The 13295-nt window shown below is 34.1% G+C and overlaps 1 protein-coding gene across 4 annotated transcripts in view; it reads left to right on the top strand.

Annotated features, from left to right (window-relative positions):
• LRP1B (LDL receptor related protein 1B) overlaps positions 1 to 13295 on the top strand; it is a 1805568-nt gene that overhangs the window by 819592 nt on the left and 972681 nt on the right. For all 4 annotated transcript variants that reach the window (XR_012497488.2, XM_074335779.2, XM_074335774.2 and 1 more), the window contains exons 4-5: positions 4708 to 4827; positions 10127 to 10255. Coding sequence is in view for 3 of the 4 variants with exons in the window: in XM_074335779.2 (XP_074191880.2) it covers positions 4708 to 4827; positions 10127 to 10255 (249 nt within the window). In the remaining variant the exon portion in view is untranslated. The remainder of the gene's footprint in view (positions 1 to 4707; positions 4828 to 10126; positions 10256 to 13295) is intronic.

Raw genomic sequence — 13295 nt, 5'->3', positions numbered from 1 at the left:
ACCCGATTCCCACCTAATGTCCAAAACCATGTGTGAAAAATGCCCTTTCCTACTCATTTTTTCCCCCATTTTCTCTTATTTCTCCTCAGTTCTCCTCATAACTTCCCTCATATTGATAACTTTTTTCAACACACATTGGATTGGATTGGAGAGGGCAGAAATATGGAACCAATAGGCCATGGATTTTTTTACTTTGGATTGATACAGGGGAAAAATGGAATTGGGTTAAGTGGTTAAGTGGAAAAAATAATACATTTAAAGCACTGAGTTAATATACATGCCTTAAGGTATAAACTAAATAAATTAGGTAATACCCTTAACTCCATTCCCTTTATGCTATAACATATTTTAGTCTGTCTTATGAGAAAACTTTCCTGCTTCTTCTTTCTGTCCCTATCCATTACTACATTAATCTTGGTCCTCTCTGGTCTTAATTGATCCTATTAGGAAACCCAGTGTATTGTTGGGGCTTCATCCAAGTATATTTCTCTAAGAATTTGACATTTATGGCTCTGCTTGCTTCAATTAACTGTTCTTCTACCTTAGGTTTTGTGAGGCTTTCTAGGGTTTTCATCTATATATTTGATTATTTCTCAGTTTTCTTTGTCAACATCTCTCTTGTGCTTTCCCTTCATATATGAAAATTCTCCGGTTTTAGTTTTATCATAACTGTTCTTTATAAAGGATGATTCTTTCCTCTTTGAACTGCAATTACCAATTTTATTAGGTTGGTGTAAAAGTAATTGGGGTTTAAAATATTAAAAACAATTGCAAAAACTGCAATTACTTTTGCACCAACCTGATACATTTATGACGTTCAAATCTACATCTCCAATGCAGACTTCTTTTCTTAGCTAGACTCAGATTCTCAACTTTCTCCTATTTATTATCTCATCCACATTTTCAGTTAGTCAAAGGCAAATTTATTATTTCTCCCCAAAGTTCCAGTCCTCCTGTTATTCTTAATTCATTTTGTTGGTACTGTTAACTCAATGTCATTGAATAATACTTTTACCAAGTTTTTGGTCATCCGTTCATCTAAATAATCATAGTCCTAATTTATGCCTTTGCCATTTCTCTCCATGTGATGGCTTTTCTTCCCTCACTATTTTTCCCTCATCTTTCTCTCTTCAAACAATGTAAGTCAGAGAATATCACTTCTGTCCTCCATAACTAGCGATGACTCCTATTATCAGGACAGGATATTCTACTTAATCTAAGAATTAGTTCATTTTGACCTTGTCTGAAACAATAATTGTAGTTCCATTTCCTACCATATCATACACTATGGTTTAGCCACACAAGTTTATTTATCATTGTCTGTACTTCTTGTATGTTTCAATGTATTTTTAATTTATTTTCTTATATTGTCTGCTTTTTCTGGGACGCCTTATAAATTTTGTCTGCTTTACTCTTTTTTATTTTTTTAAATTTTAGCATAAGTTAAATTTCTTTCACAGCTGTTTTCTGGATACTTACCCCTATTTCTAATCTGTGAATGAATCCTCCTTTCAGCTCAGGCTATTTGTATTTTTATTTAGCATGTATGTTGTTGGTTTTTTTCTATGAATTACAGCTATTTTGTAATATGATTGTTCTTTCCACTTAACCCCGCCCACTTCCACACTCATATTGTAATCATTTAATTTGTCTAAAGCCATTTTGCATCTATGGAACCCCAGCAGAGTGCTTAACATTGACTAGGTGTTCAATCAATGTTGCACTAAAGTGGCATATATATGCAAGACAATTTTGGATTGATTCCACCATAATCAAACAAGATTTGACAACTCAATTACCCACCTTGACGATGCAAATGAACTATCTTTAAGACCTAGTTTAATTTAATGAAGTAGAAATGCCACCTGAGAGTGTTAATCTTCATCCTAGTGTTAAGCTATTTTATTGATTTATTGATTCATGCATCCTATAAAAATTATGAAACACTTCCCATTTCTATAGCACATTACTAGGCCTAGACAAACCAACAACAACAACAAAATATAGTGTATACACCATGGTTTTAACTGTCACCAGATTGTACAGTGAGAATTAGAGGCATTATTTAGAAGAAAGTCTTTGTAGTCAGAATGACCTTGTTTTGAATGCTAGCTCTGTCATATATTTGCTGTATAATCTTGGGTTAGTATTCAACCATCAGTTTCCTCATCTATAAAATGTAACTTATCATAATATCTACCTGTTTGACTGTTGTGAGTTTCAACAATATTGCATATTTGAAGAACTTGATGTATATTAGATTTATAATTTGTATCTATAGATATCAGTGGGGGAAAACCAAAATGTAAATATCATAATACAAAGCAGAAATGCCATAGTTTCCAAAGAACCATATATTTCATATTTTTTATTAATGATGTATTATTATAGACCAGATTACTAGTCTTTGTACAGTATGTAAACATTAACATTTATAGTAGCATATAATTAGCACTCACCCCAAATCTAAACCGCCAAGTAAGATATAATTGATTTGTATATCAGTTAAATTTATATCAAGGAAACAAATTGTTCCAGGTTTTTCAAGGAAAATGAACTGTAATATAAAGCAATGATTGTAATCAGAACAGTGAAAATTAAAAGTTGAAGAGGACACAACTAGTTTTAAAATTATGGTACAGCTGTTGTGTTCTAGTTAGAGGGGAAGCCATGATACTCAATGTGTTTGTCAGTAGCATATTGATAGAGAAAGAAAAAGACCACAGTTGCTTCCCCAGGGCACTCCAATCTTAGGAAACGGACAAAAAGAGGAGAGACCCTGGAGAGGAGGCTATGAAATAGGAGGAAAACCAAGAGTATGGAGCCCTGAAAGCAAAGGGATGAATCTGTATCCGGAAGAAGTGTCTACCCGTCTACTGCTGCTGATACCATAGATAATTAAGATGAGGACTGAGAAAAGACCACTGTACTTTTCAGCACTAAGGTCATGAGAGATATTTACATGAGCAATTTCTATGGAGCAATGTATGGGAAAGCTTGATGAATTGGGTTTAAGATAGAAACAAAGAGGAAGAGAGAGACAATGGGTATGGACAGTTTCTTTTTGTGTGTGTGTTTTGTTATAAAGAGGAATTGGGCAGTGGAGACTAGTAGGGTCAGTGAGGGCAAGGTTCTTTGTTTTTAAGTTGGAGAAAATAAGAGCATGTTTGGTGCTGAGAATGAACTGGTAAAAGGGTCAGAAAACTTTCTGTAAATGGCTATAGTAAATATATTAGGCTTCGTGGGACATAGGTTTTTGAGGCAACTAGTCTGCTATGCCTTTATAGTGTAAAAGCAGCCATAGGTAATATTTTACAAAAGGGCATGACTGTGTTCCAGTAAAAGTTAATTGATTAAAAAAAGACAGGCGCTCTAGTTTGTTCTAATGGAAGTTTTTTTCTGTTTTGTTTTTGTATTTTTTTTACAGAAATGATTATTTTAGGAAGTAGAGAATAGCTGAAGTGATATCCTTGACTATGTGAGAGGGGATGGGATGTGTGCACAGGAGTTGGGATTGGGAATTTTGATGATGAGTTCAGCCAAGTTTGAAAAGCAAGGAGGACAAGAATATGCAGAGATGAATAAATATGAAACATAAAATCTCTTGATTGCTTTAGTTTTCTCAGAAAAGTAGGAAGCAAGATTATCGTATGTGAGTGAACATTAGGAAGGAGATTTGGAGTTTTAAAAAGAGAAGATGTGTGAAATAGTTACATGAAACAGTTGAAAAGTAATTGGGCTAAGAAAGCAATACAGATAATTATTTTTTCAGTAAAATCCCAGATTTTCAGTTTGGAATGTTCTAGCTATTCTTTTCCACGTTGGACTCTTCATTAATTTTATTATAATTTATAATTTTCTGAAGCACCAACTAAACTACGACAAATATTAACATATTTTAAATCACTATGTTTTAGTCTTCAAAACCCTTATTTTTCTCCCTGGGGTGTGTTTAGGGAGAGGGGGAATTATAACAATTCATTAATATTATTTTCAGCAAAGTCAGTCATGCATTCTATCTATATATTTTTCAAATTTAGCAAATCTTGTTCCTGTTACAGATTATTTGTGAATTGAATACGCTCCAGTCAATCCGTATCTGTTTCATGCATTTATCATACTGAATCCTAATTTGCTCTGAGGGCTGGCTAACTTTTGCTTGAATGATATATTTGCTCTGAAAGAGTTGAAATATAATGAAATATATTATGTCCACTATTTGTCTAATATTTTGCCACCAATGAAAGATAAATTATTGAAATCAAATATATTCACATTGATTGCTATGAAGGTTACACAGGGATTGGTAAATTAAAACAAGACTTCAAAAGAGAGAAAAATCAATTGATGTGTCAGGTAGAAAGGCATAAATGGTGAAGTCAAGCACTGACTTGACATTGTTCTTTTTGAAATAATTTAATTTACCAGAATTTGAAAGGATTTGTGACTTTGAACATACATCATAAACTAAAAAGTGAAAGCCCGAACAGATTGACACAAATTTTATTAACAATACTTCAAACAAATGCAAAGTAATATGTTTTAAAGGGAATGTATACTGTTTGACCAATCACAGAAACTTTGGAGAATAACAATGAAAACTATATAATTATTATTAGACACTGGGTACTTATTAACAATATTTAAATTTAAACACCATATATGTGTGCAGTTACAAAGAGATAATATTTTTGTTTTTCTCAACAGAACTGTTACCCAGCTGCCAGCAGTTGAATTGTCAGTATAAATGTGCAATGTTCAGAAATAGTACAAGATGTTACTGTGAGGATGGATTTGAAGTAAAAGAAGATGGGAGAAGATGTAAAGGTAAGTGTGACATGAAACTCTGTTCAATTTGTTTTCTTTTACAGAGGCTTAGTGAGCAGAATTTGAATGAAAATCTTTTGAGTACCTCCCATGTACTCCACACAGTGTTTATGTTAATTTTTTTCCTGATATTTAAAAGTTGCCACTCCCCCAAACCACAAATATAAATGTTACAGGTGTGCATTTATACCAATCAATTTTCAGTTCATATTGTAGTAATGTCAAATATGAGAAATGTAAACAATGGGAAAAGATTTGATTAATCATTAATACATTAGATTTAATTTTTTGACTTCCTAAGTATCTTGTGCCTATGCCCCTTTAAAATATGTAATCATATTATGCCCCTTTAAAATATGTAATCATATAATTTTCTTTACAATTTTCACATCAGTAATTCTGACAATTAGCATTTTACCAACAGCAATAATGGACATAAAAAAATATTTACACTTTTTAGAAATGTATTAATTCTTGCTTTTGTGAGTACTCTAAAGCAAATATTTACTTTCTGAAATGACTTCAATGTGCAATACTGAACAATTCTGTTACTTCTCCATATGAATACATGCACACACACATATACATACACACCAGGGGTACCAAAAAAAGTATACAAGTAGACACTTTGGTCAACATAGCTCAAGCAGTAGTTTGCCATAATCAGAAGTGTCTGGATGCTGATGGTAACTACTTTGAGCACCTCTTGTAATTGCAGAAATCAAACAAGAATTGTATTCATCTTTTGTTATCGTCATATATTGAGTATTGCAATTTTAGTAATTTTTTTTCCTTTCTAAAATTGTGCAGTTATATAGAGATAATATTTTTGACACCCTCTGTATATTTACCTATGTGTGTGTGTACATATATACACATACATATATATATATATGTATATATATGTATATGTATATATATATATGTATATATATACATATATACACATACATACATATATATATACATATATATATATATATATATATATATATCCACAACATAAACTATACATTATTTTATTTCATATGGTATTAAAAATCTATATATAAAAACATAAAATATAAAATCTATTAATATGTATAAAATTGAGGAATAACTTCATTGCCAGAGCCACTGATAAATGGAATATTTTCCAAAGAAATTGGTGCTTTGATGATTACTTTAAAGCTTTGCTCTAATATCACCACTTTTACCTTAAAACAGAATCCTAAATTTGGAAGAGCCCTCAGAGAGAGTATGGTTCAAAATCCTAACGACAAAAGTGAGAAAAGTGATACCCTGATACTTATTTAAGACCACACATCTTCTCGGTAATAGAACTCAGGTCTTCAGAGCCCATTAATTCTTAATCTGAAGAGGCTGTTTGCTTTTTTTTTTCTTTTTTCCTTTGCTTTCCCCCCCTTCTTCTGCTCCCCACCCCCCACTCTGGTTCAAGCAGTTGTTTCTCAGTCTAGTTGTGTAGGACACAGCTCCCTGACCCATGCTGATATTATGAGCCTTGCGCCCCTACCCCCAAGGCAGTCGGTCGCTGGTCTGCAGCTCACAGCAGCTCTCGCTGGCTGCCGGGCTGTTCACACTGGCTACCGGACCCTCATGGCAGCATACTGCAACCCACAGCAGCACTCAGCAGCCTACTACGGCAGCTCAAGCCAACCTCTGGCTGCTCATGCCAGCCCAGCTCCAGGGAAAGCTGTTGTTTACAATCTTAGCTGTAGAGGGTACGGCTCACTTGTCCATGTGGGAATTGAGCCAATGACCTTGGTGTTAGGAGCACGGTGCTCCGACCACCTGAGCCACCAGCCTGGCCTACTGTTTTCTTTTTAATGAATATTTGGGCCTTGAATTTTTAGTTTGTCATTTATTTTCTGCATCATACAAATATTATAGAAACATTTATTATTAAATGTCTATCAGACACGGAGGCTGAATAATCTGACTATATGGGGCCCAAGCGGTTATATTTATTTAACTCACATCATTTTAAGTCAACACATAAAAATCAGAAGATTGTGCACTAAAGATCAGATGGGAAAAAAAAAAAAAGAGGATCTGGCAACCCTAGACTCCTTATAATAAGAAAAGTCAGCCAAATGTGAATAGTACCTCTGGACATACCTACAATTTTTATTTCAAAATAGTACTTGTCATTCACACAAGGTAGGGTAATATATCTATACTGCATCCTTCTTATCCTTTTGGCATACCTGACTCCTGCAGGAGTCAGGATTTTCATCACATATTGTATGGATCTTTTCTCCTGAATCTCTTAATTAAATTAATAAAAATAGCCATAATCAATTTACTTTGTTGAATATAAGGAAGGAATTATACAACAATCATTATGGAAGGTCACCAGTGGAAGAGGAGCTCCTTTTATTTTCTCTGCGTTCCTGAATGGCCAGGTCTTATTATTTTTTATTCTTTCATGAAGTAATATTTCCAGGATAGTTTCTGTCCTTAAAGGGAGAAAGAAGGCAGCATTACAAGTAATGACATGCCTATTCCTTTGCTGCCAATTTTGTGGTGTTATATCAGTGTTATAGCAGTGCATTCTGGCTAAGGAGAAAGAACAAAAGAAATCATTAATTATATTGCTCTCCTGGATAGCATAATCATATCAGAAAAACAAGAAGAACCAATAATATTAGAGTTGAAACATCTATGAAAGTAGATAAGAATCATTTCTGCCACTATGGACTGGACTTTATCAAATATAAGATTTAATTTATTTCATTATCACTATAGTCTTACCTTCAAACACTGTTCTTTCTATCCCCAAAGCTACTTATTTCAAACAAGCCATCCAAGAATGCAGACTATTATATAAAGCTAAAGAAATCTGAGAAAATTGCAAATTAATGCCATAAAAATGCATAGTTTTCCAATTAAAATGGCCCCTTTGCTTCTCAGTAATCTTTTAGCTTTTTTTTTAGCAAATGTCTTTCTTAACTTGGATTCTGAGGTGTCAGAGGGTGGGGCTGAGAGTTCCTGTTCTGTCTTTCTGGTGACTATCCCTGATCCTGACATTATCTAGTAGTGCCACCCTGAGTCATCCCATTCAGGTGACTCACTGTATTCCCAAGGGCCTCATTATAAATAACAAAGGACACTTCTATTGTTCAAAAAAACAACAAGTGTTTAAGAACTCATTGCCAGAAACTGAGGACTCTTCTTCCATTTTTTGTCTCTTTCCTCACCCCTTTCCTCAAAAATTATTTCCAAGAGTCCCAAATTCTCTTCAAATTCAGTATCTCGAAACTCCAATCACCAAACTCCATTAATAGGCCAAAGTTTGTATATTCCATTTAAGGACTGAGTAAAACAAAATCACATTCCAGTTAAGAAGATCCACCTACCATTTATGGCAATGTCATTTTTCCGCTACACCAAGGTTAGTACACCAGTGTCCTAACTTCCAAAACCAAATGACAATTTCATTATTTATTTTACTGGACTTCTTCATTGAATATAATGCTTTTGAACACTGATATTCTTGAAATGATCACCTTTCTTAACTCCTTAAATTTCTCATAAAGTCTCCTTCAAAGGAGGCTCATGGACTTATCTTTCTTGCCTGCTCTTTTCATATTGGTGCCCTGCAGTATTTTGCTCTAGCAAAGCTTTTCTCACTTCCCATTTTTCTCTGTGTGGTACCTATCTAACCTTCTGCTATTTCATTTTGTTTTGTTTTGTTTCTAATACACTATCCATATGCTACTGACTCCCAAATACTCCAAGACACTTCTCACTCATCTTAGCAGTCTCATATCTCCAACTACTTGTTAATCATTTATTCAAAAATTCCCTACAGAGTTCTTAAATTTAATACATCCAAACCAAACTCATTTTTCCTACCATGATATCTATACTGAAATCTACACTTTATATAAAATTGTACCATCATTCACTTCCATCATATCCGATCTTCACACGTTGTCTATTTCTTATACATTTGAGTCCATTCCTTTTCCTCCACTTCCATTGCCACTGACTTAGTTTAAAATATGACTTCAAAATACAATTCCAAGATCTCTTTTCTACATTCAGCAATCCATTTTTCATGTTTCTTTCGTTTTAAAATGCAAAGTTGATCATGTAAATTATCTAATTAATGCTTCCCAGTGCCTATGTGTAATGCATAGCCCTTTAATTTAGCATACAAATAACTTCATTAGTTGGCCCTAAAACTACTTTCTCAGTGTTATCTGTGAATACTTATACACCCTTATTCTCTTCATTCTTCACACTTCTTTGAAATCCCCACTATGTCATCCCAATGCCTTTTCACATGGTATTTTGTTAAAATGGAATGCCCCTTTTCATCTCATACCTTTTTATTCAGTTTGAGGAAATCCAAATTATCTTTTAAATTCAGATCAATATGTAGCCTTCACCTAACATTCTCCCTCTAACTCCACGAAGTTTCACTCATTTCTCTGTTTCTATCATAACTAGAATATGACTCTATTATAAGGAAATCTATAGAACCAAAATTATATTTCACTAGGCTTGTTTCACTTAAGGGTAAGAACCATGTTTTATCAATTTTGGTTTCTTCAGGGATTCATGTAGTGCTTGGTACACAGAACAGATTAAATATACATATTAGTCTAAATTATTAGCTGACAGAATTTTCTTTTGTTTGTTTGCCTGGTTGGTTAAGAATCATTAAGTATCTGCTGTTTATAGAGATTAAATAGTTGCTGCAGGAAAGAATTATAGAGAGGGGAAGGAGTGAAGGAGTATAAGGAGGACCATAGATATTAAAATCAAGTTTAATTAGGATTAAATTTCTCTTCTTAACAAGTGCTTAATAATTTCTTCTTTTTGATTTAGTGAGAGAAGTTTGTATAGCCTGGCTCAGACCTCTTATTTAATCTGTTCATTGAAAACCATGTTAGTAGATTGTTATTTGTTAAAATAGTGAAAAAGTCAATGTCATAAACACTAAAAGTATGCAACAGATGTTCTTTGGAGTCAATTTTATACCTCTGTAAAAACATCCAAGGAGCTCTAGACTGCCCATTAAAGATGTAAATAAACCCTCTTAAAAAAATCTGATATTAAATTTAATCTTGTGTTTCTATAACTATCAAAAAACAATGAATCAGCAGATTTTTAAATTTTATTATTTCAGTTAGTGTGATTTTGAAAACTCTTATTGGAATTGACTCTTCTTTTTTTAAAACAAGAGTCTATTTCAAATGTTTGAAAATAAATGTTTTCTTCAAGGAGAAAAAAAAAAAATATGCCCAACAATAAATCTGCTTAGAAATGATGCCAATTTTCCTTTTAGATCAAGATGAATGTGCTATTTATGGTACATGCAGCCAGACCTGCAGAAATACACATGGATCCTATGCTTGCAGTTGTGTAGAGGGCTATGTAATGCAGCCAGACAACAGATCTTGCAAAGCCAAAAATGGTAAGTTATCATCTTTCTTGTCCTTCCAGAAAGGTATGTTATCATTCTTTTGTCTTTTCATATTTCCTTTTTTCAGTTCCTTTTCATTAGAAACGTAGGAGAACAATATGGACATTGAAGAAAGAGATTTCTGTTTCATTTAATCCATTCACCCATACTTAGAAAACCAGAGCAGTTATTTTAGTTGTCATTGGTCATTATACCTTCCATTATAGGAAGTTTCAGATTAGGAAAAAGAAATTGATTGATTTGATTTGAATTACCCATCTCGCTCCTGGCCAATACAATAGATTCCTAACTGGTTCCTATGAGTTTGTGCTTCCCCTTCAAAATTCATACTCCACATAATAGTTAAGTTATCTGCTAAAATATAAACCAGATCATGCTACTCTCTTCCTTAACAATTTCCCAATAACTTTCACTCAGCTTGATAATACAATCCAAACTCTGCACAGGACCTGTAAGGACCTAAGGTGTTGTACCATTTCCCTTTCCCATCTTATTTCCTACTGCTCTCCTTTCATCACATGCCAGATACACTGCTTTCCTGGTCCTTCTTCAACTGTATTGATCTTTCCTCGATGTCTTTCCACTTGCTGTTTTATCTGTCTGTAGTGTTTTTCCCACAATATTCATTTTCTTATCATCCAAGTCTTGGCTAACACGTCAACATTCAGAAGGACATTCTCTGACCATTCTATTTAATGGTGTATACCTTCTTCATCACCATCTTATTTCCCATTTTTATTTAATTGCACATAACTATATGAATTCCAGTTTTATTTTTTCTGTAGCACTACCATTTGAAATGAATTAATTTATGTACTTGTTTTACCTCTGATTTCCCTGGAATAATGTAAGCAGCATTTGAGTGCAGAACTTGTCAGTTTTGTTTGCTGTTATTTTCTCAGTTCTGATCACTACCTAAGGAATACAGGTACTCAATATTTGTGGAAGGAAGGAAGCGGGGTGGGCGGGAGGGGAGGAGGGAAGAAGGGAAGAACAGAAGGAAGGGAAACAAGGGAAAAGAAGGAATTAACTTTTCTTTCTATTTGAAGTTTCTAAAATGAGTGCTCCACTCTTAAGTGTTCTAATTTCATGTTTCAAAACTGACATTCTTCACCTCTTACCTGCAAATAAAGCCTATAGTTTCTACACAGTGTTCAGCCTACAGTAAACACTCTGTGAGTATTGTTGATTTGTTAATGAAATAGCTTTGTGATGCACTAGTAACAATAGGATAATGCTAATTTTTTGTCGGTTGAATTAGTTTGGGAATAATATACCATGCTATTATACATGATATTCCATCTGGCTTCTTCTAACTTCCCCCAAATCTGGTCTCATTTCATGCATTTTCAAATTATGATGTTTTGATAAAATAATGAATGTCCTCCTGCCCTCCTTTATTAGCATTTGGAAAATTAAGCATGGGATGGGATTCTGTTTTTGGAAGCCAGATTGAGCAAAGCAATGGATTTGCTCAGCAAGGTGCTACTGCTATCTCCCTTTCCAATGTAACCTCATGTTATAATTTCATTGATTTCCCTAAGACGGTGTGTTTAATTATTTACAAAGCATATTTATATACAAAATTGCAAAGACAGTAGCTATCTTATTTCTTAGTTTACTTCTTTTAATTACTGACTCAATTTATGAAGCCCTATTATTTTTTGAGGGGGACAATTCTTGGGAAAAATTAGGTCAGGTTATGTGTTCCTTTTTGTCCCACCACTGAGAGCTCTGATTTTAAATATTGATGGACTAAGGGAGTGGAAGGCTTGTTCTTTGCTCTTTCTATTGATCCACACAATATTGCTGTGGACACACAGGGAGAGTGTAATGTAATAAACCCTGTACAAAGAGGCACTTCCTCCCTTTCTACAAGGAGAGAGATTCTGACAACAACAGAATGTAACCAGAGACCGGTGTTCCATGATAATGTAATGCAGCATCAGGGAGATTTGCTGACTCTAGAACTGATAATGGAATATTTAAATACCTTCACTTCTAGGTGGTTGGCTTGATGACAATATTAGTCTACAGAGTTGAAAAATACACAGTTTCCATGGGAATGCTTCTGTGGTTTGTAGTTTTATGAAAATTAGTTGCTAGTAATAAATGAATTGGGCACAATTCTATAATGTATACTAACAAGTTCTAAAGGTCATATGGATATTTAAACCAGTGTGTTTGTACAATTCAAAAGGAAAATTATCAGTTATGCTATATTTATAACAAATAAATGGAATGATAGTTTTGGCTTCAGTTCTATGTAAAATTCCATTTAATACCTCAGTTTTAAAATGTTTGTGGCAATTTTATCTTACTGTAATGTTTCTATGACTGACAGCTCCTAGGAAAAACTTATAAATTAAACCACGTTTGTCTTAAGGCTTTGCCATTGCTCCTTCTGACTACCTGGCTGCTTAGATGGGCCCCTCTTTTTTACTTTCTCTGCGTTCTACCCCCCTGGAGTCTTATGACCTGATTTTCCTCCATGTCTAGCCAGAGACCCAGGGTTCTCACAAGCTGGGAGTGCGGTAAATTAGGGAAGGTTAGAACGTGCTGGCTCATGACAGTGGGTGTGTATAAAAGATCTCTAGGCTTTAGAAAGAAAGGACAATATAAAAATGTTAAGTCCAAAGGATATAATGAGGAGCTAGAAGTAGACCCAAGAGGAGAGTTCTGCAAAGGCCTTACTAGATGATGGAAAATCAAAGTTTCTGGGGAAGTAGCCTTTTATGTGACGGCAGAGAGAAGCAGAGTCAGTTGGCTGGGAAACTGCTTGTAAAGGTGATGAACTAGTTTAGCACAGTACATCATGTTCCCACCCTAACCATTCACCTCAAAGCTTGTTTGTGGGTCTTATTTTCAATATGACAATTAATTGATAATAATTAGACAAACTAATCTAAGTTAATTGATTGTCCCTCCTTTGTAATATAATGCCTGAATCCAAATAAAATGCATAAGCCTTAGAAGTACCTTTAAGAAATCACTCTAATGGGGTAACGGTCAGTAGGCTCTATGGTAGGTG

The sequence above is a fragment of the Rhinolophus sinicus genome, chromosome 17 (assembly GCF_057876585.1).
Source record: "Rhinolophus sinicus isolate RSI-liver-muscle chromosome 17, RSI-T2T, whole genome shotgun sequence".
NCBI classification, from domain to species: domain Eukaryota; kingdom Metazoa; phylum Chordata; class Mammalia; order Chiroptera; family Rhinolophidae; genus Rhinolophus; species Rhinolophus sinicus.
This window is presented reverse-complemented; position numbering and strand designations above follow the sequence as displayed.